This window comes from Sprattus sprattus, assembly GCF_963457725.1.
Source record: "Sprattus sprattus genome assembly, chromosome: 10".
NCBI lineage: Eukaryota > Metazoa > Chordata > Actinopteri > Clupeiformes > Clupeidae > Sprattus > Sprattus sprattus.
Genome location: NC_137908.1, coordinates 19,872,228 through 19,900,227, shown reverse-complemented (window position 1 = coordinate 19,900,227; position 28,000 = coordinate 19,872,228). Strand labels below are relative to the sequence as shown.

Below are 28,000 nucleotides of genomic sequence, written 5' to 3'. Positions count from 1 at the left end.
CGAAAGGCGTTTGTTTAGCAAGGCGGACTTCCCACCGGCGGAGATTAAAAACGTGAGAGCATATGAGTATAGACGGGAAACACAACGATCAGGATGGTTCGGGAAACCAGACACCTTTGGGTGGGAAATTTACCCGAACATGTTCGAGAGGAGAAAATTGTTGAGCATTTTAAACGGTGAGTTACACAAGAGGGTATATGGAGTCAGCCCGCGCTATAGCCCAACATTTCTAATAGCTTGCTAGCAAGGAGCGCATATCCACAGAACATACACGAAATTGGATTCGGACATTTCAATAATTCAATGTTAACATTTTACAGTAGGTATTAAATACTTGCTTGCTGCACACATCGTGTTTTTATTTGGTTCAACTGAAAGTAGCCATTTGCAGTCTAACGTTAAATTGACACCAGCGAGCTAGCTAACTGTAAGCAAGCTAGCAATTATAGTTCGTAGCAGAATTGCTAGGAGACGTTCTTGCTAGCATGACAGCTACATTTGTTTCTGGCGATTTGTCTATTTCCACCACAATCGGAATGTTCTCATACGAACCGTTAAACATTCGCACGGACTAAATTTGCACGAAAGTCTCAAAGATCAAACATGGAGTCCATTTATCCCCAGGTGAATAAGGGACGGCTTGCTAACATCTAGCTATTTTACCAGCCATGCTATCCATCTCGCTGGCTACGTCTAGCTAGCTACCGTTAGCTAAGGGGAACCAAGCGTTCTGTTGGACCGGCTGGTTTTGCAACAAAATGACCCGTTTCTAGCCAGTATATATAGTGTTTCAAAATGTTTGCAAATGGCCCTTAATTCATGTGAGTACATGAAGGGGCTACTCCATGCTGAACGGATAATTCAGCTTGCTCTGTTGATCCCTGGGTAGGCGCAATGTCGTCTTGCCATCTTGTAACGTTACCTTGCTGTCCTCAGAGTTGTTTCCCTGCATGAATACGCTAGTTAGTTACACCGCCAAAGTTACACATGGTTACTTTGTATTTAAACGTGGTGAAAAGAGACCGTATACAAGAAATTAAGGCACAATATAGAATCCCCTAGATACGTAGTTTTGTATGGTAATGTATTTATTTCTGGTTTGTTATGAAGAAATTCTATCAGTCGACATTTCCTCACAGGTTGTGTACGAGACAAGCGTGTTCGCCAGACTATCGGATATCTTGGCGATACATTGCCTCATACTAGAATTACATTTCGACTCGTATGACTTAATTTTGAATGACATAAAGCGATCTATCGCATTGCTGTTACAAGGAATGGCAAAACAAACCACACCGTACAATTTTAGTTTTTGTTGCTTTTACGGCCATAGCTCCTGGACAGACTTGCCTAACAGGAAATTCATCCACGACAGTGTGAAGACGTGATAAGTCTGCGTTTCTGGTCTGGAATTACTTATCCAATTGGGCATAATTTAGGCATGCTATTGGGAATTCACACAATATTGAGAAACACATATCTCATGTTAACATACTCCTAATGTTATATATTATTATATTATAAAGGTCTTATTTTTGCTTCTTTGGTAGTGCTCAACAGGCACTCATTGATAATAATAGATTTTTAACCCTCTCCTCCACCCCAAAAATAATTGACTTTGTAAGTGAATTGCTCTTGACCTGGGGGCTAAATGGAGTTGGATACCTTACAGCCTACACCCACAGTAGTTTGACTTTTTAGATTTAGGAAACACAGGTTCCTCTCAAAATGTGTGACCCCAGTGTAACTTTTTACATCTTTTCTCTTGTTTTCCAGCTATGGCCGTGTGGAGAGTGTTAAGGTCCTGCGGAAACGTGGCTCAGAGGGTGGGGTGGCGGCCTTTGTGGATTTTGTGGACATCAAAAGTGCACAGAAGGCTCACAACGCTGTCAACAAGATGGGTGACCGGGACCTACGCACTGATTACAACGAACCCGGCTCAGTGCCCAGTGCTGTGCGAGGGCTGGAGGACAACCCCCCCTCTAGCAGTCACGCCAGGGACGTTTCCGGGTTCTCACGGGCCGCGGTGGGTCCTGTTTATGGGCCCCCCGTGACCCTCCACGGCAGAGAAGGACGCTATGAACGCAGAATAGACGGGTAAGTGGACGAGGGCTCCCTTTCCGAAGTGCAAGGGAAGCCAATGGGTCTGATTAAACCATTTCCCACTATCAAAGAGGTGTATATTTTGGGTTATGAAAGAGAGGAGAATAAGGAGAACAAATCCATTTCAATTTGACATAGAACAGAATCTAGGGATTCTATCTTCATTCACAGAGACCCGACTTCACTCATGGAATTATCTAAAGCCATTTGTTTTATCATTTGAAAGAATGTGTGGATGTGATATGTATTCATTCGATGTGTTGGATGTGCAGTGTGAGCCCATAACCCCCTGCAAATTGGATAATACGCTCGTGGAAAAATTATCGTTCCTGGTGAGTTGGATGTATCACACATGGTGGAATATCCCCGTGTGGTTTGGATATTAGGAGTTCCCAGCAAAATTGGATCTATCCCACCCAAGATTTCGCGGTCCAGGAATGCGGCGTGGTACCTGGTGGATTAAACATGAAAGAAGTTTTCTTTCAGGTACACCATTAAGATTAGGGATATTTTTTTTCTTTTTCTGTCCATTTCCCTCATCGCACATGTGGTCGTTGAGATTACTTTTATTCTCATGGTTGCGAGGAAGGTCTGGATTTGTCTCCTGGATTTTATACCAGTTAAAAGAGGCGGTCCAGTATGCGAAAGAGTGTCATGGATGTACCAATGATGTGTGGAGTACGTCATCTTGGGCTCCATGGTTTCCTCACTCCTGTAGGAATGGTAACTTAATAAAACATTGCAAATTATGTAACGGGAGGGTATTAGGTAAAAAGATAAAAATGGTCAATTGGAATGGAGGATTTTGCCTCACCTGAGGTCCATGAAGATATCTGAAGACATCACGCTTTCCGAGGTGAGAAGATGCCTGACTTGGACTAACTCCTCTGGATGTTGGAATGTAACCGCAAGCTCTTATCACGGATTATTATTGTGGTTCGGTGTGGATGTAGGTGCCTGCTACATTTGCATCTAAAATAATGGAATTTTAATTAGGGCTCAGGCAAGTCTTCCATTGGATTGACTAGTGCTTTCTGCCAAATCTGGAATCTACTCCTTTAAATGGAATAAACCCACTACAAGATTTTTTTTTGTACTGGACTGGAATTATGATCTCTCCAACCACAGTTTGTAGATGTAATTGAATAAATTACTTATCATGAATATGACTGAATAAGGAACTAACTGTGGACAAAGATTTGGATTATCCCCCATAACCCATTCTAATGAAGAAATCGGATATACTTGTTGCGCAAAAGTTTGTACTTTTGGCTGTCCTGAAGCTTTTTTTGGACCTCCCAGAGGATATATCTTCTGATCGTAATGTGAGCGTTTTCTCGGCACTGACGAAAAAGACCAAGTTTTGAATGTCCAGAACCTATACTTTATTGGATAATACCCTCTCCACCCAAGGCTTCCGCCATGCTTTGCGAAAAAGAAGACTACTGCCATCAAGCTATGAAGTTTTTTCTGTTTGCCCAACTTTTTTTTTTGTACTTTTTTTGGCTCACACAATTGCCCGCCTAGATTGTAAATTGGATTAGTAGGTTGAGTTACTGCTCTGAAAAGGTTGGTATTGTCCTGCGCTATACATCTGTGCCCTTTCTCTACCTCCCTCTCTCTCTGTCTCCCCCCTCTCTGCCCTGCTAACCCAGGTGTGCCTTCACCCCCACTAACTTTTAGAACTTGTAGCTGAATATGGCATGTCCCCCCCACCCCCCCCGCCCTTCTGTCGCACTCAGTTTCTTTTTTCTTTTCACCTTTTATTTAGATACCTTTAGGGACAGGCCATACCAGGCCAGTGAATCAGGAAACCTGTAATAGGGGTTAGGGCTAAATCACATGAGGTTGAGCCAGTTTCTGCAGATAGGCTAGATATGAAGTCCCCACATCCTCTAGTCTTTAACTTAGTTTCCACTCACTTAAGTACTCTTGTCTATAATAAGAATAATGAAGGTTATGTATGAAAGGCAGTCTGTCAAATAGTAAGAAAAAATGGCAAGAATCCCTACTTTTGCTTTGGTGATGCATTGAGGGATTAGTTATATGTTTTTTCCCAAAGACTTCAGGATTTTCATAATTGGTCTCCCTGTTGAGTGAGATTAACTTGGTCAGAGCAGTTTGACTGAGTTATACAAATTTCTAAATCTCATGCCATCAAAAACTAAGACAGTAAGTGCAGTGGTCTTCAAGATCAGAGGACAAACCTCTGTAAATATTAGAGATGCACCGATACTTCTCGTTCTCGCAAAAATTGCACCGTTTTGTTTACACAGCTTTATGTTTATTTTTAGTTGGAAACAGTGTCCTGTTATACATTTTATTTTATATAGCACCAACCAGAGTGCATCTGATTAAAATATAACAGTTCTTCAAATTCATTGGACTTTGATGGTAATTGTTACTTTTATGGTAAAAATACTGCCTTATTAAGTACTCAGTATTGGAAAGTACACAAACCTTAGTACTCGTACTCTGTCTGGAAAAAAGTAGTATCGGTGCACCCCTAGTAAATATAACTCCATGTTTCTGGCGGTAATAGATTTTCCCTTGTCAAAGTGTGGAATTCCGGTGGGGTTTAGCTCATCTTTTTCAACACACTGTTGCTAGGTCACATGCTACTTGAAAGCTGAAATGGAATAAAATAAAATAATTTGTATACAGAATGCATTTTTTTCTTTATGGCTGGAATAAAAGTCTAAACTATTTGGTCTTTTAGGTGAAGGCTGACAATGGAGAAATCATGAACCAGGTTTTTTAAAGAGAATAGAGATTTTGACGCTTCCATCTCTTGTTTGTTTGTCTTACAGCAGCTCTGACAGTCGAGAGCGTGCCTATGACCATAGTCCCTACAGTCACAATGAACGTGGGGCCGCCTTTGACCGGCCGCGCCACTACAACACAGACTATTACCGTGACCGTGCCATGTTTAGCTCGGCTGTGGGCTCTGGCACCACAGCTAGTGCCATGGCCAGTGGGTTTGAGGCCCCTGAGCCCCACTTTGAGTCACGCATGCGTGACCCCTTTGCACTGTCCAGCGGCACACGCCGTGATCCTTACCGTGATGACCGGGGGCGGCGAGTAGACCGGACATACCACCACCACCGGCGTAGCCGGTCTTCACACTCCTCACAGTCACGCCATCCCTCGCCCCAGCGGACCACTGGCCAGACCTCCAAAGCCCCCCACTCCCCCAAACGAGCCCCTGTCTCCCCCAGCAGAGGCCCACGCTCACAGTCACGCTCCCGATCATCCAGCTCGGACTCTGTCAGCAGCACCAGCAGCACGGGTAGTGGCAGGTAGGCATAAGTGTGTGTGTGAGGCACAATTGTGAACATGAGTAAACACATTTTTTTTGTATTACCCTATATGAACGTTGCCAATGGGAAACGTGTTTTCATTAATGCTTAGTTTACACTACTTTAAAAATATTTTTTGCTGGTATGTCTGGTACCGGTTTCATATAGCTATATAGTTTTATAAGGGAAATAATATTTAATCATTGTCTCACTGCATCGTTTTGTGAGTATTAGGTTGTGATAGACCGAAATTCGTTTTTCGATGGCTAATGCCAATATTTAGAGAACCGGGTGGCCAATGGCCGATATATAATGCCGATATCATGTTGTTGGGTTTGCATCTGATAAAATACAACAATTTAATATTAATGACAAATGACACACAAAATTGCTGAACTTAAATTAACATTTAACACTGTTTTTGTCCGCATTGTCTCTGTTTGAAATGTAGATCTGCACTCAACTTATTTTAAATAATAAAAAAAATCATTCAAAAAAAGTAATCAAAAAACTAAATTATGTAAAAAAAAAAAAAAAAAACAAGGTCAGTATTTGGGTTAAGTATTCATTTGCTTCTTGGTGTGCTATTTTTTTTAATATGGAAAGCGGCATTTTTCCTCGCCACATCTCTCACCAAGCTGATCTTACCGTACCTCCTATTTCTATTTGGTTATAAAACGTTTGCAAACAACGTTTTACAATTTTTTTTTTTTGGATGATTGCTTGGTGGGAGCACAAGCATCGGGTGATGCCGATTAACTAAAAATGGCAGTTATCAGCCAGATTAATCTAGTATAATGGCCGGTTCACACTACACGATTTCAGCCCGATTTTGCCCTGATTTCTTTGTCGCCGACAAATTTGCAAGATCGATTTTGAAAAGTCTGCAACGAGGTGAGGTCTTGTAGTGTGACATGCTTGTGACCTGCCACGACGAAAAGTCTGGCATGTCAGAATTTTTGGGGGAATCGCAATGACGTATCCATTGTTGACACTCTGGCATTTATAACGAATGTCCAGCCTGATAAACTGTTATTATTGTAAATGTAGGTTACAAAATGTTGGTTATAAAGTAGTCTATTTCCAGTCTTTTTACGTTTGATAGGGTACGTAAACTTTTGAGGTAGGCTATCAAAAGTAGCTAGCTGTTACCTAGGCAATTAGATACAAAGATTCATGATCTTATAGTGTGGCCAGTCTTCCGACCAAGACGAAGCCCTAAGTCGTGGCTCTGTGATCGCATAGTGTGACATGTTAAATCGTGAAGGAATGTTCGACAATCGTGTAGTGTGAACCGGCCATTAGGTATGCCTTTTGTTCCCAAAATGAGGGGTGGGCCCCTGAGTGGCTTATGGGCTTACAGCATAGGGGGTAAAAAAAATGAAATGAGAACCATAAACAATCAATTACTGGTCAAATGAAGTATGACGTGCTCTTGCAGCATAGTAACCGGTAATAACACGGGTGCAAACGCGTCACTTTGCAGCGAAATTCGCCGTTTTTAATCCAAAATAGGTCACTTGTGTGATTCGTGTAGATCTGCAATAAAAATATTTTTTTGGGGGGGGGTCCTCCAAGTAAACTTGTTCGTTTGGCCATCCCATGTCATCTTGACAGGCACGCTTTTTAAGGCATTTATGGTAACGTGTGACGTTGGGAAAGCTGCTGGAACGTTATGCTATCTAACGTAGGCAGACAGACGCCTTGCAAATCACATCAACCATTTTTGCTGGTTACAATAACGGTGTTATCGGATAGTACAGTTTCTATTTCTCTGTAACTTTGGAAATATCTAAGCATGAGCACACCGAAAAATATACATTTACATAAAAGATACGGTCGTCAGCCGAGTTTGGTCCGGAGATTAGCTGTTTATCGCTTCACTGGATTGGAAGTCCATTTTCCAGCTCACTTTTTCTCGCACACCCCCTTCATTGAGGCAGAGGATATATTCGCCTCCCCGTTGTGTTTTTTCTGACCGATCAGCAAGATAAAATAGTTTCTACACATACGTGAAATACATTACCTATTATATGGATACAAACGACATATAATAAAAATCTCTACAAATATTTCAGTGATGACAAACAATGAGAAAGCAAAAGGCATGCGCTCAACCCAGTGTGTGAGGGATGCCACAATCTGAGATGAGGCGTAGCTCGTCGCTGCCTGTCCTTGCGAGTCGCCTCTCTGTTTGAACAGGACATGCTCAAATTCAGCGATATTGATTATAAAAATTATTAGAATCATACAAAAATGTTATTTAAATCAGAGATCAGTAGATACATTTAAATATATATTTTTTATCTTATTATTAGTTTTTTAACTTTTCAACTATTTGTTTTTCACTTTTCATGGACTTTTCATGAGGCTCTGCCTCTCCTGACTGCACGTGTGTATGTAATGTGGTTGGGTTGGCCTTTTCCCGTGCAACATTCAACTCAGGAATGTTTATGATTAAACGTCTACCAGAGCACAAAATAGTTTACAACAGCACAAAGTTCTTCATAGATCTAGCCTCTTAATTAAGCTGTCAAAGTTAGGGCTGAACGATTAATTGCATTTGCGGTTTAATCGCGATATGATGAGACGCGATTTTCAAACCACAACTTGAATAAAAACCGATTTTTTTTTTTTTTTTTTAAGATGGAAAATTTTGCATACAGTGATTTAAAGCAGCATAACGGCTCACGTGCTAATCACTAACGAGATGTTAGTGGCTCAAACTAGCGAAATCTCTGTGCTTACTTTGACACTATGACCAACTAGTTAGTCAACAACTGTCCTAACACAGTCAAACATCAAGCAAGTGCAACACAAGACGGCAAATAAGCTACTTACTAGTTCGGCAGACAGTAAAAACAGGCGGCTTCAGGCACACCTACATAACGCAGTAATTTGCCTACGGACCCTGGTATGGCAATGGCACAGAGGCGATTTTCCATATTAAAAGTCATTGTAACGCCCCAATTTTCAAAGTGGTTATTTTTAGGTAAAACTGCTTATCCTAACCCTAACCCTGAAGTACAATTACTCCATAAGGCCAATTTAAAAAGTGCATGCCTTGTGTTTGTACTTGACTTTGTTTAAATAACTTAAATGCACAGTGGCAAAGCCACCGATTTGTTTCTGTAATGAGCAGTTAAATACAAATGTAAAATGTGGGAAAGAATATTTCACACTAAATGTATCTAATATTGTGTCATATTTAAATCATTCAGTACGTTTTGTTGGAGAAAAATTGCATATCAAATCGCAATCGCAATATTTTGGGGAAAAATCACAATTCAATTATTTTCCCAAATCATTCAGCCCTAGTCAAAGTGCACCAGATTGATGCATTGAACTTTAAAATGCGCAAAATGTTCTTATACGTATATAAAATATATTCCCCGGGGAGCATGTCCCGGACCCTCCCAGGGGGGTTTGCATTGTCACCTTTTCCATCCCTGATGAGTTTGCACCCCTGAATAACCTATTTGGCAATTTTATAGCCTACATTGTACTTTTATAATATAATAGAGGCCTACCGTTTAGCCTAATTATTAATGCAGTGGACAGGCGCCTAACATAAACCGGTCCAAAGAATGGAATGATGCACAGCAAATCAATAGCCAATATAACGTTGTTGTACGTCTCTACGTTTACTTAATGTAAATTACGTTTGTTGATCCAGCCAGATATGACCTTGAAATTCAGTCTTACTTGTGGTCGTTTTGTAATTCCAACAGGTGCACTTCGTTGTGGATAAGTAAATCCTATGTACTGTTCCCCTTACGTGTTTAGCATAAAGTAGCATAACTAGCTATGTTTCTAGATAACTGTCTAACAGCTGTTGCCATTCCCACGAGACGAACATTTGAATGATGTCAAGGTAAAAGTCCTGTGTTCGTTTCCATAACAACAATACAAACAATATACATTTTCTGACCTAAGGGTGGCTTTACACGACAACACTCCTGGGTGAAACCGACAAAATATTTTATCAGATGTGCCTTTCGTTTAGATGGCGACAGCGTTTTGGGGGCTTAAAAACGCAAAAAAATGAACCCACCCTCCAGAGTGGAAATCTTAAAAACGCTCCACCGTTGCGTTCCCGTCTAAAGGGTTGAAAACGCAAAAGTGTGCTCTGAGCTGCTCACGCTGGCTATCCTCGCATACGCGTTGACATCATATCCATGTGCAGTACAGCCAAACAACAACAAACATGTCGGATTATTTCCATCAGTCGGAGATTCAAGCTGCCTTGATATCTATCCAGGAGTCATCACAGATAAAAACAGAACAGAGAAGGCGCATTAATTACACTAGGTCTCGTAGCTTGACTGTTCTATCCCTTGTAGCCTACGTCGCTTTGGCCAAAGGCGTCTGCTAAATGACTAGATGTAAATGTACACGAACACTGCAAATGTAAGTGAATGAATAAATAAATAAGCACCCAATCGCGTTAAAATAGCCATAGTGGAATAGAATAGACACATATACATCCTGCAGTACCTCCACGTCTGCACCGGTTAAGTTCAATCTCACACACTTTTGCGTCACCGTCTGCATGCAGATTTCCACCCAAAGACTCTCGTCTAAACGCGAAATTAAAAGTGGGAACGCAACGCCACTTTTGCGGTTTGTGTTCAGATCGTTGTCGTGTAAAGCTAGCCTAAATAAGCAGAGGGCAGAACAGCCTATTATGCTACATTTTTGTAGTACTGGTAATATTGTGTTTGGCATGTTGGTAAGGTTATTTAGAGGACCATTTCTCAACGGTTTGGTTCTTGTCGGTTTGTTTATGAATTATTTATTTTTCAACAAACAACTCAATTCTAATTACAAAGAGGGAAATAAGCAACTTTTTATCGTAACTTTCGCCTGCTCCCGCAATTGAATCGCAACAAAGACCTAAAAACACCGCAACTTTTTTGGAAAAGCCCCAGCTAAATCAGTAATTTGAGGCCGCAACTAACACAAAAAAGGCCTGCGAAATCCCGGGGGGACTGATTTAATGTTTGGGAATCACTAGCGTATGCAGAAGAGTTACTTTTACCAAAATAGATGTCACAGGTATCGTCATGCCCACAGGATTCAGCTTGAAATTTTTTTTCACCTTAACCCTAACCACATGTGTCCTTCATTGGAACATCCTTCTTCCAGCACAGCTTAGTATTTCCAAACAGAAAATAACTTGTGTTTGTCATTGGCAGCAGTGACTCCAACAGCAGCTCCAGTGGGGGGTCACGAGCACGCTCAGTGCAGTCAGCCGCCACACATGCCCCCCAGGCCCCTCCCCCCCTGTCCATAGACGGCGACGAGCCACGCAGGAGTTTTGGCATTAGGGTTCAAAACCTACCTGTGCGCTCTACAGGTAGACTCTATTTCAACTACACACATTGCTACAGTCTGCTTAAACTGAGATAAACGTTGTCCCCTTGACAAAATTTCTCCAATGAAGCCGTTTGCAAAAAATACTTTATTACCAAATAACAAGTAGTGTAGTTTGTGTCTGGTCCCTAACAAAAAGATTTCCTAATGCAAAATATTTTTTATAGACACGAGTTTGAAGGACGGGCTCTTCCACGAGTTCAAGAAGTACGGGAAGGTGACATCTGTTCAGATCCATGGGGCGTCAGAGGAGCGATACGGACTAGTTTTCTTCAGGCAACAGGAGGACCAGGAAAAAGCACTCACTGTCTCCAAAGGAAAACTCTTCTTTGGCATGATGATTGAGGTCACTGCCTGGAATGGCCCAGGTGAGAATCTATTTGCATTTGTCTCCATAAAAGTCAGGGCGCTACCCAATAATTATTTGTAACCTTTAATGTATCTACAATACAGGCTAAGGCTAAATGTAAGTTTTTGCTCAGTCAGTAAATTGAGCTACCGTAATGCATTTTGTTATTAGGCCAATTCAGTACCCCATTTTGCATACACCAGCTTTTGGTTTTATAGTGAATTTTGTTATATCTGTTACAGAGACTGAGAGTGAGAATGAATTCCGGCCTCTGGATGGAAGAATCGATGAATTTCATCCAAAAGCAACCCGCACTCTTTTTATTGGAAATTTGGAAAAGACCACCAACTACCAGCAGCTCTTAGACGTGTTTCAGCGCTTTGGAGAGATAGTGGTACGTTTCTGTATGAATTTCCTTCAAATGCGGCGAAAAACTCATGAGCTTAAAGTGTTCATAATGGCGATTAACCAAGATGCTGTTTTGTCTATGGCTGATACAGATTATAACTTATTAAAGTGGAAATCTTTCATCAGATACAGTGCAGATCGGGATTTAAAATATATATACATCTCTTGTTTTAACTCCTAGGACATTGACATCAAAAGGGTTAATGGTGTCCCTCAGTATGCCTTTGTGCAGTATTCTGATATTGCCAGCGTCTGTAAGGCTATAAAGAAGATGGATGGGGAGTACCTCGGAGCCAACAGATTAAAGGTTTGATCATATCTATACTTTCTTTTGCAATTTGCACAATGCAGTTCTAGTTTAATTCACTCAAACATACCCCTTCACCATTATGACTTACTCAATACTTATTTTCAGCTTGGTTTCGGGAAGAGTATGCCCACAACATGTGTCTGGCTGGATGGTTTGTCCTCTAACATCACAGAGCAGTACCTTAACAGACACTTCTGTCGCTATGGGCTTGTGGTCAAGGTTAATACAGTTCTTATCCTCTCCTCAAGAAATTCCAGAAATGTCCAATACGTATAGAGATGTAATATTTTGACATTTTGCTTACTTTTTAATTTCAGGTAGTGTTTGACAGAATGAAAGGAATGGCTCTCGTCTTGTACAACAATACTGACTTTGCCCAAGCAGCTGTTCGAGAGACCAAAGGTTGGAAGATTGGCGGCAACAAAATTAAAGTAAGAAAATGCTGGGATTAGTGTTTTCTTCTCTTGCATTCTTAATATGTGTGTCTATAGATATAGATACATACGCATATAATAACAGTAGTGCCAATACAACAGAAATGATCAGTTACATAGAATCAGGTGTTGTTAATAATACAAAAGTACAAAACAAGGCACAGCTCCACAAAGTGCAAAAAATCCAGTAAGACATTATATTTGTTATTTAATTAGAAAAAATTCGGTAAGACAGTATATTTGATATTTAATTAGAAACTTTATTGCAACGGTAAACTATTGTTCATGGCGGTTGTGTAGTGTTATGTGTTTCACCAAGAGATTGATCCTGCAGGTTGATTTTGCCAGTCAAGAGAGCCAAATGGCCTTCTATCGCTCCATGCAAGCTTCTGGGCAAGACATAAGGGACTTGTATGAAATCCCAACAGAGAGGAGGTAAGAACCTATGTTGATTTGGATTGATGTGAAATTTCCCAGGTAAAATGGTAACTCTCCTTAGCAAATTATTTGTTGAAGGGTTGTAGACAGTGTCAGTTTTTCTTGGGGTGGTCCCCACATAAACAATGATTTGCATAAAAATGTGTGACACTTTCATTTTGCAGAGTATGCTTTGAGTTATTTTCATACTCAAAGGTGTCCCCCTATTCAATTCTATCCTGTTTTTTCACACAGAGAGGAACGCAGGCCTCCTTTTCATGAATTCTCAGCAGAGCGAGCATACTATGAAAATGTGCGTACTCCAGGCCTTTACCCTGATGATCCTCGACGTGAATTCCCTGGCAGGAGCCGGGAACGTTACCCTGAACTAGAGCACTATCAAGGTGAACACTTTGACCCTCGCTATCATGAAGATCCCCGGGAGTACAGAGATTACCGTGACCCATTTGAGCAGGACATGCGCAAGTACACCTACATTCAGCGGGAAAGAGAGAGGGAGCGTGAGCGCTTTGAGGCTGACCGTGGTCGCTGGAGCCCTTCTCATCAGAGACGTCCTATAACCCCTAGTGCTTCACCATCTCCTTCTGAGCGTGTCCCAAGAGAGACTGAGCGCCGTGTTTACAGGCATTCTTCAGAGCGAAGTGGCAGCTGTAGCTCGCTGTCCCCTCCACCAGCACAGTTTGAAAAGCCTGAGAAATCCCCAGTGGATTATAAGACTGAGGGTCTTGAAAGAGAAATTGAGCCAGTGGAGAAGGAACGTGTTGGAGGCGCTGAGAGAAGCAGGCGGGGGAGACGCAAGGACAAAGGAGACAAGGAGAAGGGGGAGAGAGGCAAGTCAAGAAGAGGCAAAATGCCATCTCCTGTTGTCTCACATTCAGAGACGGACAAAGAAGCTTCTTTGGATGCTAGTTCAAATAAAGGGAAAGTTTCAGACACGGACTGTCCTGAGAAAACACGATACAAGGGTGATGATGAGCCTTCACCTTCTGAACAGGTGCCCCGTCTAGAGCCCCAGAAAGGGGAAAGACTTGATGCAGGAAAGGGAGATGCATCAGATAGGGATGGGAAAGGCAGACTGAAAAAACATATAAAATCTGAACTTGGAAGTGAAGGGAAAGATTTCATTTTGGAGTCAGACCGTTTGGCCGCTCGTAAAAGGCGTTTTGGTGATCCCGGTGGAAAAACCATTCGACAGAAAAGGAGTAGATTGGAGGATGAGGGTGTCCAGTCCCCAGAGTTGGGAGCAACTTCAACTCTTACTAAAGAGACAGAAGATGTGAAGGCACTTGAAAAAGAGACACAGAAGAGGGAACTCTTAAAGCCCAAACTGGAGAGGGGGACTTCTCATTACGGTCTTAAAGAAGACCAAGACTCCTCTTCCATGTCTGGGATGAGAGGGCAGGGTCTGTGTTCAGTGGTACGACAAAGTGAACCATCAGATCTTGATGATCTTGACTCTGGGAGGGATCTGTCTGGTCCTAGTGTTTCTAGAGGGTTCTCACATGATGATAATCTTGATCAGGAAAACAAAGGCAGGGAAGAATGTATCTCTCTTGACATAGATCTTTCCCAGAGTTACCGTAAGCAAATGGAACAAAACCGCAGACTACGGCAGCAGCTCCAGGAGCCTGATAAACTTGGAAAACCAGGCAGTCCTCAGAGTTTGGATGCTGAAGACTTGGAACATCGCAGTCTAGTGCATGAAGTAGGAAAACCACCTCAGGATGTTACAGACAATTCTCCATCCTCTAGAAATAAGAAGCAAGAAACTTTTGAGTTGGATGTGAGCAGCAAGAGAGAGCGTGTTTACAGGAGCTTCCGGCCAAAGAGTGAAGATTCAGAATGGAAAAATGCAAACTCTCCAAAACCACATCAGTCCTCCCAACATACTGAAGAAGAAATTATGGACATGCCCCATCTTATGACTGTCAAAGATGTTAAAGAACCTCCAAAATCTGAAGAAACTGTTCACCCAGACTTAGAACTAGCAGTCAAAAGAGTACACACCACACAATTGGCTAAGCTTAGCACTCATTTACATGGCAGTGTAGATGATTCACAGAAACGTTGGGAGAGTAGGCTTAAGCAAGATTTATTACCTGATCTAAGTTTCTCAGGAAGAAAACAGCTAGGACGCAAGCATTTGGAATATGGCCTTTGGCACGATTTGGAGCCTGGGGAGGTACGGTCAGATTCTGAAGAGGATCGAGAGCACAAATCAAACTCTCCAATGCCCTCTACATCTCTTTCTCTTCCAGAGAGGCAAAGAGGGGACAGGCTGTCTGAATCAAAGTTATCCGCCTCTCTGGAAAGAAATAAATTCTATTCCTTTGCACTGGACCAGACTATTACACCAGACACCAAAGCTCTTCTTGAGAGGGCAAAGTCCTTGTCATCTTCTAGAGAAGACAATTGGTCTTTCTTGGATTATGACTCCCACTTCGCTAGTTTACGCAGTAGGAAGGATACAGAGAAGGTGGAGTCAACACCACGGCCAATGCCCTCATGGTACATGAAGAAAAAGAAGATTCGAAGTGAGTCTGAGGATAAGCTAGATGACAGGAAGGAGGAACCAAAACCAGAGGAGCATGAGCGAAGGGAACTTTTTGCCTCTCGGTTTCTTCACAGTTCTATTTTTGAACAAGATTCAAGACGCCTCCAGCATCTTGAACGGAAGCATGAGGATTCTGAACAAGGTATTGGGTACCAGTCTACTCAGCAAGGTGCAATGGACGGACAAGCTGACTCTGAACCAGTTGTGCTATTTCATAGCAGATTCTTGGAGCTGACACGATTGCAACATCAAAAAGGTAAAGATCTCAAAGAACCTCAGCAAGAGGCCAAGAGAGGAGAAATCACAGATGGCAGCAAAATGGGAAAGCCACAAGAAGAGCCCCAAGAACAGCCACAGCCAGTTGCTCATGTTGTTGAACCAGTTTTAGAATCTGAAACAAAACCAGTTAGCCCTGTTCCGCTACTCGCCTTGCCACAGATGGCCCAGTCAGCTAAAGAGATGTCGCCTCCATTGGATAAAAATATTGTTCAAAGTAATTCACCCAAGTCTTCTTATCTGTCAGTGAAAGAGGAGGAAAATGAATCTGAAAAGCCTCATGTGCTTCCACCCCTGCATGTGCAAGAGGTAGAGCTGCCCTCCATCAGCCCTGTATTACCTGAAATTCAATTGACGGAGTTAAAAGAACAAATGATTTATGAACCAACTGAACCATCTATCAAAAGTGACATGAGTGAGGAGCAAATATCTAATGTTGAACCCAAGCCTAGTGAAATAACAGAGACTAAGGTTAAGACAGAACCCAAGCCTGAACCTGAGGTTATACATTTCCCCAACTCTGCCTCCCCAACTCCTGTTGAAGACATGGAGACCATGAAACATGAATTTAGTCCCATTGATGATGAACCACGAGTCAAACAAGAGATTGACCTTAATTCTGTTGATACTTTTTCTTTGGAGGAGCCAGTCTCACCGCCACAAAAATCAAAAAATAAGAAGACAAAGACTTCTCCCACAATGCCTGTAGCTTTGTTGGCATCCCCAAGTAGTGCTGACAAACAAGCCACACGTAAGAGTGAGCGGATTGATAGAGAGAAGTTGAAACGTGCCTCTTCCCCACGAGGAGAGGTGTCAAAAACAACTCCTGACTCCAAGCCGACAAGTAAATCTCCTGTACAGGGCCCTGACACAGAGCAGGTCACCGAACAAAGACGGAGACGAAGAAACGTGCGGTCTGTGTATGCCACTCCAGTTGAAGATGAGTCTACTACACAGGCTGGTAAGGAGGTAGAGTCACCTCGTGCAGCTAGGAAACGAGGAGGGGACAAAGAAGTAGCACATTCACAACAGTCAGACCAGGACATACTTGCTTTACCAACAACCTCAAGGCGAGGGCGCCCTCCTAAGAATCGGCGCCAGGGAGAAGATGTATCACTTCTGAAGTCCAAAATTGCAGAGACAAAAGAGGTAGAGGGCATAGAATTGGGGAACATCGAAACTGTCTTGAAAACTACTAAAGGTAAACATTCTCCTCACCCACAAAAATCGCAGGCAAGTCAGGCACCTACATCTAGCACTTATAGCAAGAAAGGGGACACACTTTCTGACATCAACCAGCAGGTAGATCTTTCTGAGGATACTAATATGCTAGATTCTGCACCCATAAGTGATGTTTCACCAGGAGAGAGAGGAAAAAACACAGAGAACCCAAAACAAAGCACAGAGGAAGGGCAACAAAAAGATAATAGTCTTCTTACTGATGGGACTACTGGGATCAAAACTGACAACACCACTGAGGCCCCTGTTGTGGAGGAACTTCCTCAAGCTGAAAAGAGTGGGAAGTCTAAAGCTACAAAATTGATTCGAAATACTAAGTTGCCAACTGAAGACAAGTCGCTTGTTCTTAAGAATCTACGAATCAGACTGGACATGACTGAGGTCAAAGTAATGCTTCAATCTGGTGAAGATGATGTTCAGGTGGAGGATTTGAACAAAAAAGCAGAACTTTTACCCAAAGATCAAGTTATGGAAAGCTCTCAAGAAAAAGAAGTTGCACAAAGTGATAAGGATGAGGAACCATCAGACTCTAAAATGACCGACCCAGCTGAAAACGATTTATCTCGAGAATTCGAACTTGAGCAAGCTGTAGAAAACATAGCTAAACTGACTGATGGTCCTAGCCCTCAACCATTCAAAAGTCCCGGAACAGAGGGACCTAGTCCAGTGGTTCCACTTCCACTTCCAGTGGAACCAGAGCCTCTGATGGAGGTTGAGAAACGTGCCAATCCTGCCAGTGAATTTGAACTTGCTGCTGCCATTGATTCAATCACAGCTGAAGACCTTCCCTGCGCATTACCACAAGAGCCAGCCATCAGCACTGTTATGGCGTCAGAACCAGCAATCCAGCCATTTCAAAGAGATTCCAAGGTTGTAGAAGCTAGTTCCAGCAGTGCTCCTAATCAGGAGGAAACGAGTTCCGCAGGGACTCCTAGGAAAGGAGCTAAAGGCAGAGCTAAAACACAAAAGAGATCAAAAAGTCAAAAGCCCGCTGCCAGCAGAAAGGAGTCGGTTAAAGACAGTGTAGCAGAACCTGACAACTCCAGTGTCCAGGGTTCAGATCCTGTGTCTGTTGAAATGCAAACAGTTACAGAGAATCCTTCTGCAGCATCCATAGTCATTACCTCCCCTTCTAAATTGAATGTGTCGCATCTAACAGACAGTGTTTCTGAAGAACCACTTCATGATGAACCCACACATGGAAGATCTGCAGGCCTTGTGAATAAAAGTCCAAATATTCTCAAACCACCGCAGCCCTATGAGTGTACTCCTCTCTCCCCAACATCTTTATGCCTAAAACCCACACACAAGCTTCCTCTCTCTCCAACAGACCGATTGAATCAGTCCAGGGACACCCCAATGGTACCAGCAGCACAAGGAGAACATCAAACAGTGTCCCCTGGACCTGAAACCCATGACCCTGACTCCAGTAACAGTGACCTACGCAAAATTCTAATGAAGCCTAAAAATATCCCTTTGTCAGTTACTAGCACTGCACTGGGAAACATGACTACACACCCACCGAGAGAGAGTGTGTCTCCATCAGAGATGGTAGTCAATAAGACTTCTTTGACAGAAAGTCGACATTCAACTTTGCCTGCTCAACCTGTTGTCCGGTCCCCTGGCTCCCTCCCATCAACAGAGACCAAACAGCTTTTTGGTGAGAAAACTGTGATTTCTGTCATTGCCTCCACTGCCACCTCAGTCATAAGTCGTATCTGTAACACTCCTGAATCTGAGGAAAAGGCAAATATCCCAAGGAATAACCCTTATGGTGAAAAACAACTTCCCAAGCAAATGTTTCAAACCAGTATTGAGGAGAGTAGTACTTACCATGGAGCAACTATGGGAGATGAAGGAGGAAATGCAGGACGTTTTGTAGTTGAAAGTGCAACTCTTGGTACAGGGCCCAGTCCTGGCTTGAGGGTGAACACTTCGGAGGGTGTGGTAGTGCTTAGTCATTCTGGTCAGAAAATGGAAGGACCACAGAGGATTAGTGCAAAAATTAGCCAGATTCCACCCGCTAGCCCTGCAGACATGGAGTCTCAGCAGTTGGTTTCCATGCCTCAGATGAAACCAGATCATTATGCCCAGACTCCTACTGCCAAGTGCCCTCTTGTTCCATCAGATCACGGGCATTCCCTTAAGACACAATCAAGTGTCTCCACCAAACAAGAAAATTCCTTGGACAAGATTGAAACATACCAAGCCAGTGGTCAGAGTGGGGTTGTGAAAAGGTTGCCGCAATCTGGTGGCAGTCCACAGGTTATGGGTTATCATCACTCAGACTTTTCTATGCTTATGAAACATCCAAAGAAAGCAGAAGGAGCAGAACCTCTCAGTGATGGGGCTAAACCCTCCTGGGCATCTGCTATAAGTCCAGCCATAAGCCCCCACCTTCCCTCGTTGTCTGGCAATCCTGTTGGGTTCTTACCCAACACTCCTGCAGATAGAGCTCCCACTCACCTTGGTGGAATTAAAGAGCCCCGTTCTCCTCGGAAATCTGGCCACCCTCATTCTCCTTTTACCAAAGTGTCTTCTCCCATAGGGTCCTCCTCTCCAAAGGCCATGCCTGTGGTTCTACCCTCTGGCTTACCGCCGATGTCTCAGTATGTCCCAAATGTCCATCACTCAGAGCAGTCAGTCATCATGCCTCCACACAGCACCCATGGAAGCATAGGGAGAATGTCACCACACCGTGTTGGCCAGACCATTCCAATTGGACATTTGTCTCAAGGAGATGCAAGAGTGAACACTCCACCATTGGCTATGATGAATTATGGGATGCATTCTGATCCACTGTCCTCTCCATGGTCAGGACCTCCCCAACAGTGCCCAACCTCTCCTCAGGCAGTTGGAGGCAGAGATATGGTTCTGAAGGTCAATCCTGGCAATACAAGGGCACATGAAGCAAATGATGAGGAGACAAGACGATACCAGTCCTTGGGAAGACCAACAGCCTCTGCCCTTAAGCCAGAAACCTTGTCACAAGATTATCGTGGAGCTCTACATAGTGGCCTGCCACTAGACCGCTACAACATTGCACAGAGGGATATGCGTGTACTCATGCATCACCAGCAGGGGGAGCGCCCTGCCTCAGAGTTGCACCATGGCCCTGAACCTGTTCCCTCTCCATCCAGCTCCACCAGCATAACTGCTTCCTTGTCCCCCAGGGCTCACCTACTGGCAAAAAATGTGCCTGAGAGGGACGCCTTGAAATCATCAGAGGTTAACAGACCACTTTCACCTGTCCCTAAAGAGGGAATTATTGGAATCCGTGGAGCTATGCCTGCCATTGCCTCACCTCAACGAATTCAATTACTGGCATCAGGAACGAGCCCAGCATTCCAAGAGTACCCAGCCGTGTATACCAATATTAGAGGTGTCCCTTCGCAGTTTGCAGAGAATTCACCTTTGAACATCAACCAGACTCCGCACATTGCATCTTCACAGGTAAGAGACGCTTTTCTCCTTCAATCTAAACAGATGTTTTAAAGGCTAATATAAAGTCCCATTTAATTTTTATTTTGTTATTTTTGTGGAAGGCTCCTCAAGATCCAGACCGCAGCCAAACACCTAATGAGGGTAAAGGGGAACAGGTGGAACACCAGTCTGTGAACATGGTGCAGCTTTTAACGGTAAGACAATATAATACAAGACCATTAAAAGTACTTGAAATACTTGTATACTTTGCAGTTAGTCAGGCCATTTATATATATATAAATATATATATATGTGTGTGTGTGTGTGTGTGTGTGTGTGTGTGTACACATGTCTGCATATAAGTTTGAAACCTAGTGTCTTGTCTTCTCTCAACAGAAATATCCCATCATTTGGCAAGGCCTTATAGCTCTTAAGAACGATACTGCTGCAGTTCAGTTACATTTTGTGTATGGAAACAAGGCCCTGGCAGTGCGGTCTCTACCCTTGCAGGAGGGAGGTGCTCTCTTGCGCATTGTCCAGAGAATGAGATTGGAGGCATCACAGCTGGAGAGTGTGGCTCGAAGGATGACTGTAAGAATAATTTTTGTGTCTCAATATGCAACTTTTTTTGAACCAAAAGTACTAAATTATGTGGTGGTCTTTGCTGATGAGTTTATGAACTCACTCTTCCTTAAAATTAAGAAGATGGCAGAGTTACCTTCAGTTATTACCCGATTAAGTCAAATATTCAACCTTTTTTGTGCATTAGGGTGACAGTGAGTTCTGCCTGTTGCTGGCAATGCCTTGTGGGCGTGACCAAGACGATGTCCGGAGCCAAACCCAGTTCCTCCGAACAGCTTTCATAAACTACCTGCAGGCCAAGCTGGCTGCAGGAATCATCAACATCCCAAACCCAGGCTCCAATCAGGTGAGTAGATGGCCATGTAGTGTTGTGTTGACAGCCATGATGGTGTAATGGTGTAAACATTATTTGAGTGTTTGTTTGCCTGTTTGTTTGTTTATTTCTTCCAACCACTGTTTGAAATATGAACCTGAATTTAAATTTGTACTTGTTTGTCTGTTATCCCTTTTTCTTAATAAGAGAGACAAGTGAACTCTTTCCCCCTTTGCCCCCACAGCCAGCCTACGTGCTACAGATCTTTCCGCCATGTGATTTCTCGGAGAGCCACCTGTCACGGCTTGCACCAGACCTCCTGAGTAGAATCTCCAGTATCTGTCCACAGCACCTCATGATCGTCATCACCTCTGTGTGACTCATTGGATATCTCACACAAGCCACCTTCTCTGCCTTTCCTTACCCCCTCTACCCTCCTGGACACATTTTTCATCATCAGGATAATGGCACGTTTTTGGAGCTGGGAGTTCCTGAAAATTTAAAAGTCCGTCTCTGGAACATTATCTTTTTCTATCATTCGTAATTTTTTTCTCATTTTTTCCCTAATCCAGTCTTTCCTGCCTGGTATTTGTGTGTTTCTCTGAGGAGCTCAGGGAAAGGCCAACATGGGGGCCCCGCTCCAGACGATGTACAGTCTTATCTGATCATTTCTCTGCTGTATTTGTATTTATTGTTGGTGTTATTTTATTGTTCCTTTTTTCTACAAAGGTAAATACATTGAGAAAATCAGGATGTTTGAAGAACAAAGAAATGACCATCAAAGTGGATTTGCTTCTTTTGTTTCTTCCTTCTACAGAGATTTTGGCTTCAATAAAACACAAACGGAATACTAATAACCATGTACAATACATTTTTGGTTTTCAGTATAGCAATTATGTACAAATGACTGCGGTAAATTCCCTCAAAGGAATTTCCACCCAATGATTTTTTTTTTTTTTTTTTTAAAGCCCATCACTTAGACTGCTCCCGATTCCACTCTGCTACTTAACCAGGTTTACTTTTCTCCTCACATCGCATCAAACAAGCAGCAGTAAGATTTTGGAGTTCTGATGGCTGGACTGTAAATATTTTAAATATTTAAACTTTTAAACAAAATGGTTGGAGCCCCAGAGATGCCCTCCTATTGTCAAACCACAGAATGAACTGGATGAGGAGACAAACCACAGACGAACATGAGACGTTATTGTTTGTGATGTAAATACTAACTAGGATGTAGGCTGGCAGCTCTTGGATGGGCTGTTCTGGGCACTTCCCATTTTGTTACTCAAATAATAATAAAAAAAAAAACATTGAACATTTGTGATATTTTCATTTCATCTGCATGGTTCTTGTTCTCAGCTGTTTATTCTGCTCCAGACAAGCTTATCTAGAGTAAAATAAATGTTATTTCTTACAGAATAATTACCATCTGGTGATCTCATCAGCATTTTGTGTGCTAGCAGTGCAACTGCCATTACAATGAAATAATCATCATGACCCTACACCAGTATCAGTAGTATCAATAGAGAACTAGAATGATTAATATTGAATCAGTAGTATCAATAGAGAACTAGAATGATACATATTGAATCAGTAGTATAAATAGAGAACTAGAATGATACATATTGAATCAGTAGTATCAATAGAGAACTAGAATGATACATATTTAATCAGTAGTATCAATAGAGAACTAGAATGATTAATATTGAATCAGTAGTATCAATAGAGAACTAGAATGATACATATTGAATCAGTAGTATCAATAGAGAACTAGAATGATTCATATTGAATCAGTAGTATAAATAGAGAACTAGAATGATACATATTGAATCAGTAGTATCAATAGAGAACTAGAATGATACATATTTAATCAGTAGTATCAATAGAGAACTAGAATGATTCATATTGAATCAGTATCAATTTAATCAGTAGTATCAATAGAGAACTAGAATGATACATATTGAATCAGTAGTATCAATAGAGAACTAGAATGATACATATTTAATCAGTAGTATCAATAGAGAACTAGAATGATTCATATTGAATCAGTTTCAATTTAATCAGTATCAATAGAGAACTAGAATGATTCATATTGAATCAGTAGTATCAATAGAAAACTAGAATGATTTCAGATCAGAAAAGACTTCTGGGCTATTCTCTAAGCCTAAATACAAACGCATAACTGATTTCACAAAAAATGATTACCTGATTCTATCAATGTGTTTATTAGGAATTCTACTCAAAAAAAGATTACAGACCAGTTTCCTAAAAATGTTAACAGAAAAAGGAATGCAATCAAGTTCACCTGTGACCACTCACTAAGCACAGCGGTATAGGAAGACATTACTGCTGCTGCATTTCAAAAGTACATTTCAGGTTATTCTTTGTAGACACACTTTAGTAACAAACACAAAAGATTCAAATATTTAGCAGTTGCATACCATAAGAAGATTGATTCAAATGTTACTTGCCTTCAGGCAAGTATTTTATACATTTGAAAGTTGTTTCATGTCACACAAAAAAATTGTCATGCCGTCACAAATATTTGCATACAGGCTAGTGCCTTAAGTCAGCACTGGAGCCAAATAGAGCGACAAGCTGCTCCTCATAAGAAGCAATGTTCCTCTTCATGATCTCCTTGCATGAACCAAGCAGACGCTCAAATGCTTGCACATCCATCACTGACAGAGAAAAGAAAAGGAAACATTTACAATTTGGACCCTTCAGGTACACCAAGTAGATGTTCTCAGTATGTTTTATCAACCATCTGGATTGCCTCATTTACATGACTTTCAAACAAGCAAGCAGCCCGGAAAAGTGACACGTGTGGGCTGTCTAGATTGATGGTTGGAGTAGAAATAACAGCCTTTTAATTCTTGATAACAAATATTTGTCTTGTTTATGCATGTTTGAATGAAACCCTCACCCAAGCACTTGGTCTCTCCCACTGCATACACTGATGCAGCACGGGGCTTTTCGGTGACTAGTGCCAGCTCCCCAAAATACTGCCCCCTAGAACAGCGGGCGATCTCGACCTCCTCATTGGCCATTGGTCCTGCCTTGGTCTAAAGAGGCAGAAAAACAAAAGGCTTAAAGCCTACAACTAACACCCCCGACCCGAGCTCTAGCCCGACACCTCCCACTCACCAACCACAAGACATGTTTATGATTCACTGGCATGATGTTGAATCGGCTCACAAATCTCCAAATTTGGAAAACAATAGGTTCCAAACCACCAAGTCACACACTGATTCTTGCTTCTTAGGAAGCAGGAATGTTCAGCCGTTTGCCAAGTTAGGACAGATTGTGATTGAAGGTGAACTTTGAAATGCACAGCCCATAAATACATTCCTTCTTTCTAGACATCTCTTCAAGACACTGCAAGTTCGTTTCATTTGAAAAACAAGACTTTTGCTTTACTTTGCTTTTCATCATAATCTTACTTTGCTCTTCATCATAATCTTCACAACACCAGACTCCACCATGTAAAAACAATCAGCTTCATCCCCCTGAAAGAAGAGAAAGCCTGATTTCTTATACCACAGAGACAGAAAGATGCATTTGTGAAAGTGTTTAATAACTGTATAAAAACAAGGGGTTCCCAAACATTTTAGGGCAGGCCCCTTTTTAACAGTGCCTACCCCCTTCCCAGCTTATCTTAAACACTGTTTTGACTTTTGAACTAACATTTTCAATTACATTTCATCCATCAGTTAAAACTTTTAACAAAAAGAAAACAGATGTCGAGCAGCCGTTGCCTAACTTTTCTTTAGCATTATTTTGCTTGAACAATTAAATATGCATGTCCTTTGTATTAATAATACGGCTAGCTATTTCTTCTGACAATGGTTTAACCGTAGGCCTCGACCATACTACATAAGTATAAAGTGGGCTATAAACTCACCAAATAGGTTAGTTACAGTCTACCATGCTGTAAGAGCACTGCTATACTTCATTTGACCAGTAGTTGGTTGTTTAGGGTCTAGTTCTGTTTTTCCCCCCACCCCACCACGTTTTTACTCCGTGCCCCCTCCCTGGGGGGCCCACACCACACTTTGGGACCCATGGGCAAACACTCATGCCATAATGTATTTATATAAATATAATGGCTGTACCTGCATAATAATCAGCTCTCCATCTTTAAAGGATTTCATTCCCAATACATCCACAATCTTCATTCGTTCAGACAACTAGGTAAGATGAGGAACAGACAGAAAAGTATGCAGTACAATGAAGATACGTGATAATCGTGTCAATCCTATAAATATGCTATACAAATAAATAAAAGATTTGCCTTTTGGTCTACTTTGTACTAAATATTTTAGATCATATTACCTAGGATTCATGACACTTCGTTTATAGTGATAGGTTCAACAAATTTAACAACAAATATAACTATTTAATACAACTTAAGGCAGGGCATTGTCAAAGTGAAAATATTGAGTCCTCCCTCACACGCAAGTGCATACACAAAGAGAGAGAAAGAGAGAGTCAGCACCTCAAGACTCTTGAGAAGAGGGACACTTTCAACAAAGACCTCGTACATTTTCCTCTTTTTGGCATTATTTTTCACAATCAGCCTATGAAATGTGGCACGGTCCTAGAAAACAAACACAGGTATGTCACTACACTACAGCCAAGCTGAACTAGTAATCACATACGCAGTAAGGTTGCAATGCCACTCACCAGAGCCCACAGCGCCCCCTGCTGTTTAGCAATGATGGTGGCAGCCCGTGGCGTGTTGTACATGAGGGCCAGCTCCCCAAAGCTGCCTTTGTTGTCATATTTACCCACACAGATACTTACTCCATCCTTTTTTACCAGAATATCATACACCCCCCTGCAACAGAGAAATTATCAAAAAAGAAAAAAACACATCCATGATGTAACACAAGACAGAATTTAACATACAATGATATAATAGTGATCATGTTACTGTGTTTTTTCTCTCCGAATTTCTCCATTTTCTCCTAACTATTTTATCCAATTTATGTTGCAGCTTGGAGATTAGCTCAGACTGTGAATCGCCACAGAATGTGTATCCCTACTCATCAGACTCATGCCACAGAATGTGTATCCCTACTCATCAGACCCATGGCACGAACCTTTCGATGACGTAGAAGTTGTCCCCATCGGTCCCTTGGTCTATGATGTGCTCCTCTGGCTTCACGAGCACCTCAAACATGGCATCTAGGACTTCAGAGAACTGCTCCTAAAAAGAACAGTCTGCTTGTGTGTGATGCCTTCATAACTGACCAACAATTATTTGACACTCCAGATGTTGTCTCAACACAAGCACAGAAGTAGGCTGCTGTCAGACCTTACACTGGGTCAGGCTCATCTTACCTAGCCCTTGCTCATTAACAGGTGAAGTTCATTTCTCAACTCTTAACCTGGATCATCAATAACTCTTTTTTTTTTTTAAACTGTCTTTGCCTTAAAAGAGCAAAGCACGATGATTTAAGGGTCTCACCGGGTCAAGGGTTTTAAACAGGAGGATGTCTTTACAGGCCTCCTGCAGCCTATGACGTTGCGGATCTGTTTTGGGGTGAACAATTCGTGGTTCATTATCATCGTCCACATCGTCATCTGGGTTGTATGCCTCCGCACACACTATAAAACATAACAACATACACAAATCATGTGGAAGGAAAATAACGCACAGATACAAAAGATTGAATCAATATTTAAAAGTCTGGGGACTATGCATGACGTGGTACTGAACATGTTCCAGATGAGATGTAGGCCAACTATCGTTATTGGTAGGGGGAGGGGCACACACAGCCTACATCTGGCACAATGAGAGGTTAGGGTTGAAAAAATATGGACACAGACTAGCAGTGCCAGGGTAAAGAAAACACCGTTACACAATGTTTTATAATGCATTTCACTTCATGAAATGGTACTGTGTGTGTCTTGTTACAGGATTAATCATATTGCCAAATAAATTATAAATGTACAACTCAACCAGAGCACTGTGTGGGTATAAAAACAAACCTATAATTATAAACTGACTTACCTGATACTCGACGAATGAACTTAGGAGGAGGAGCTTGGAAGATATACAAAAAATACCCATTAAAATGTTGAAACGCAATTTACGAGATTAAATGTTCTGGTAATGCCAAATGATCTCCGTGTGTAATTCCATAAAACACCACTTATTAGCTACAACCTAAGGCCAAAGTCAACCACACATTATGCAAATTCTGATTTCTAGGACATGAAATGGCAATAATATCATGTGATAAATCTGGAGTGACTGTCTTTAAAAAAGGCAATTCAACTGTGAATCCCCATAGGCCAAATTACCACTCTCATTGGGATCAGGAGATTCCAATTCGTTATGCTGCTGTGCGCACGTTTCGTAACCATACCCCAGCATCTCGCTTGAGTGTGCTAATTGCGGTGAATTAAGTTAAACAACAGGTCCTTAAAGTTTGTAACCGTTACACGTTATTTCAAACATATTCATGGTACGCACGTTTAAAGTGGAGTTCCTCGGGAAACTCATCGTCCTCCTCATCTGCGCTGAGCCCGCTTTGTTGCGCATCCTCCTCAAACGATACTACTTTGCATTCAGTTAGGGTAGGGTCGGTTGACCGAGAAGTTGGAAGGTAAATATTACTTTCTCTCAGACGGGTAAAATACTGAATTGCAAACTCCACCAGGTCTGGCGGTCTAGATCGAAGAACCTCCACCGTGTAGCCTTTCAATAAGTCCGTTAGACCAGAGGGTATCTCAATACTCATGATGGCTTCTCTTTCCAGAAGTTATCCTATATACTCACAGATAACGTGAAGTAACCAAACCAAGACAAGCGTTTCCTTGTCTTAAATGTATATTCAAAAAGAGCAATATAACACAATTACTTTTACCCTTTGGGTTTAGTGGAA

General features: G+C 41.9%; 2 protein-coding genes across 5 annotated transcripts; one reads left to right on the top strand and one right to left on the bottom strand.

Annotated features, from left to right (window-relative positions):
- Position 1: 1 nt before the first annotated feature.
- Positions 2-22,372, top strand: LOC308371390 (msx2-interacting protein). 4 transcript variants are annotated; one of them, XM_080846269.1, is made up of 15 exons: positions 2-176; positions 1,777-2,097; positions 4,917-5,402; positions 10,601-10,761; positions 10,946-11,146; positions 11,370-11,521; positions 11,717-11,842; positions 11,951-12,064; positions 12,163-12,276; positions 12,614-12,714; positions 12,952-20,239; positions 20,332-20,424; positions 20,606-20,800; positions 20,979-21,137; positions 21,349-22,372. In XM_080846269.1, exons 1-15 carry the CDS (start codon positions 94-96, stop codon positions 21,481-21,483), a joined length of 9,729 nt encoding a protein of 3,242 aa, XP_080702395.1. In that variant the 5' UTR covers positions 2-93; the 3' UTR covers positions 21,484-22,372. The 4 variants fall into 4 exon arrangements, with proteins under 4 accessions (XP_080702395.1, XP_080702394.1, XP_080702397.1 ...); XM_080846268.1 differs by having other exon boundaries at positions 4,914-5,402; XM_080846271.1 differs by lacking the exons at positions 2-176; positions 1,777-2,097 and adding an exon at positions 3,257-3,672 and having other exon boundaries at positions 4,914-5,402.
- Positions 22,373-23,660: 1,288 nt separating this feature from the next.
- prkar2ab (protein kinase, cAMP-dependent, regulatory, type II, alpha, B) lies at positions 23,661-27,856 on the bottom strand (the record flags this gene model as incomplete). Its single annotated transcript, XM_080846537.1, has 10 exons — positions 23,661-23,785; positions 24,031-24,169; positions 24,548-24,613; positions 25,220-25,294; positions 25,603-25,704; positions 25,791-25,944; positions 26,210-26,316; positions 26,578-26,717; positions 27,124-27,156; positions 27,589-27,856. The coding sequence occupies 10 exons, from the start codon at positions 27,854-27,856 to the stop codon at positions 23,661-23,663; spliced, it is 1,209 nt and encodes a 402-aa protein (XP_080702663.1).
- Positions 27,857-28,000: the final 144 nt, after the last annotated feature.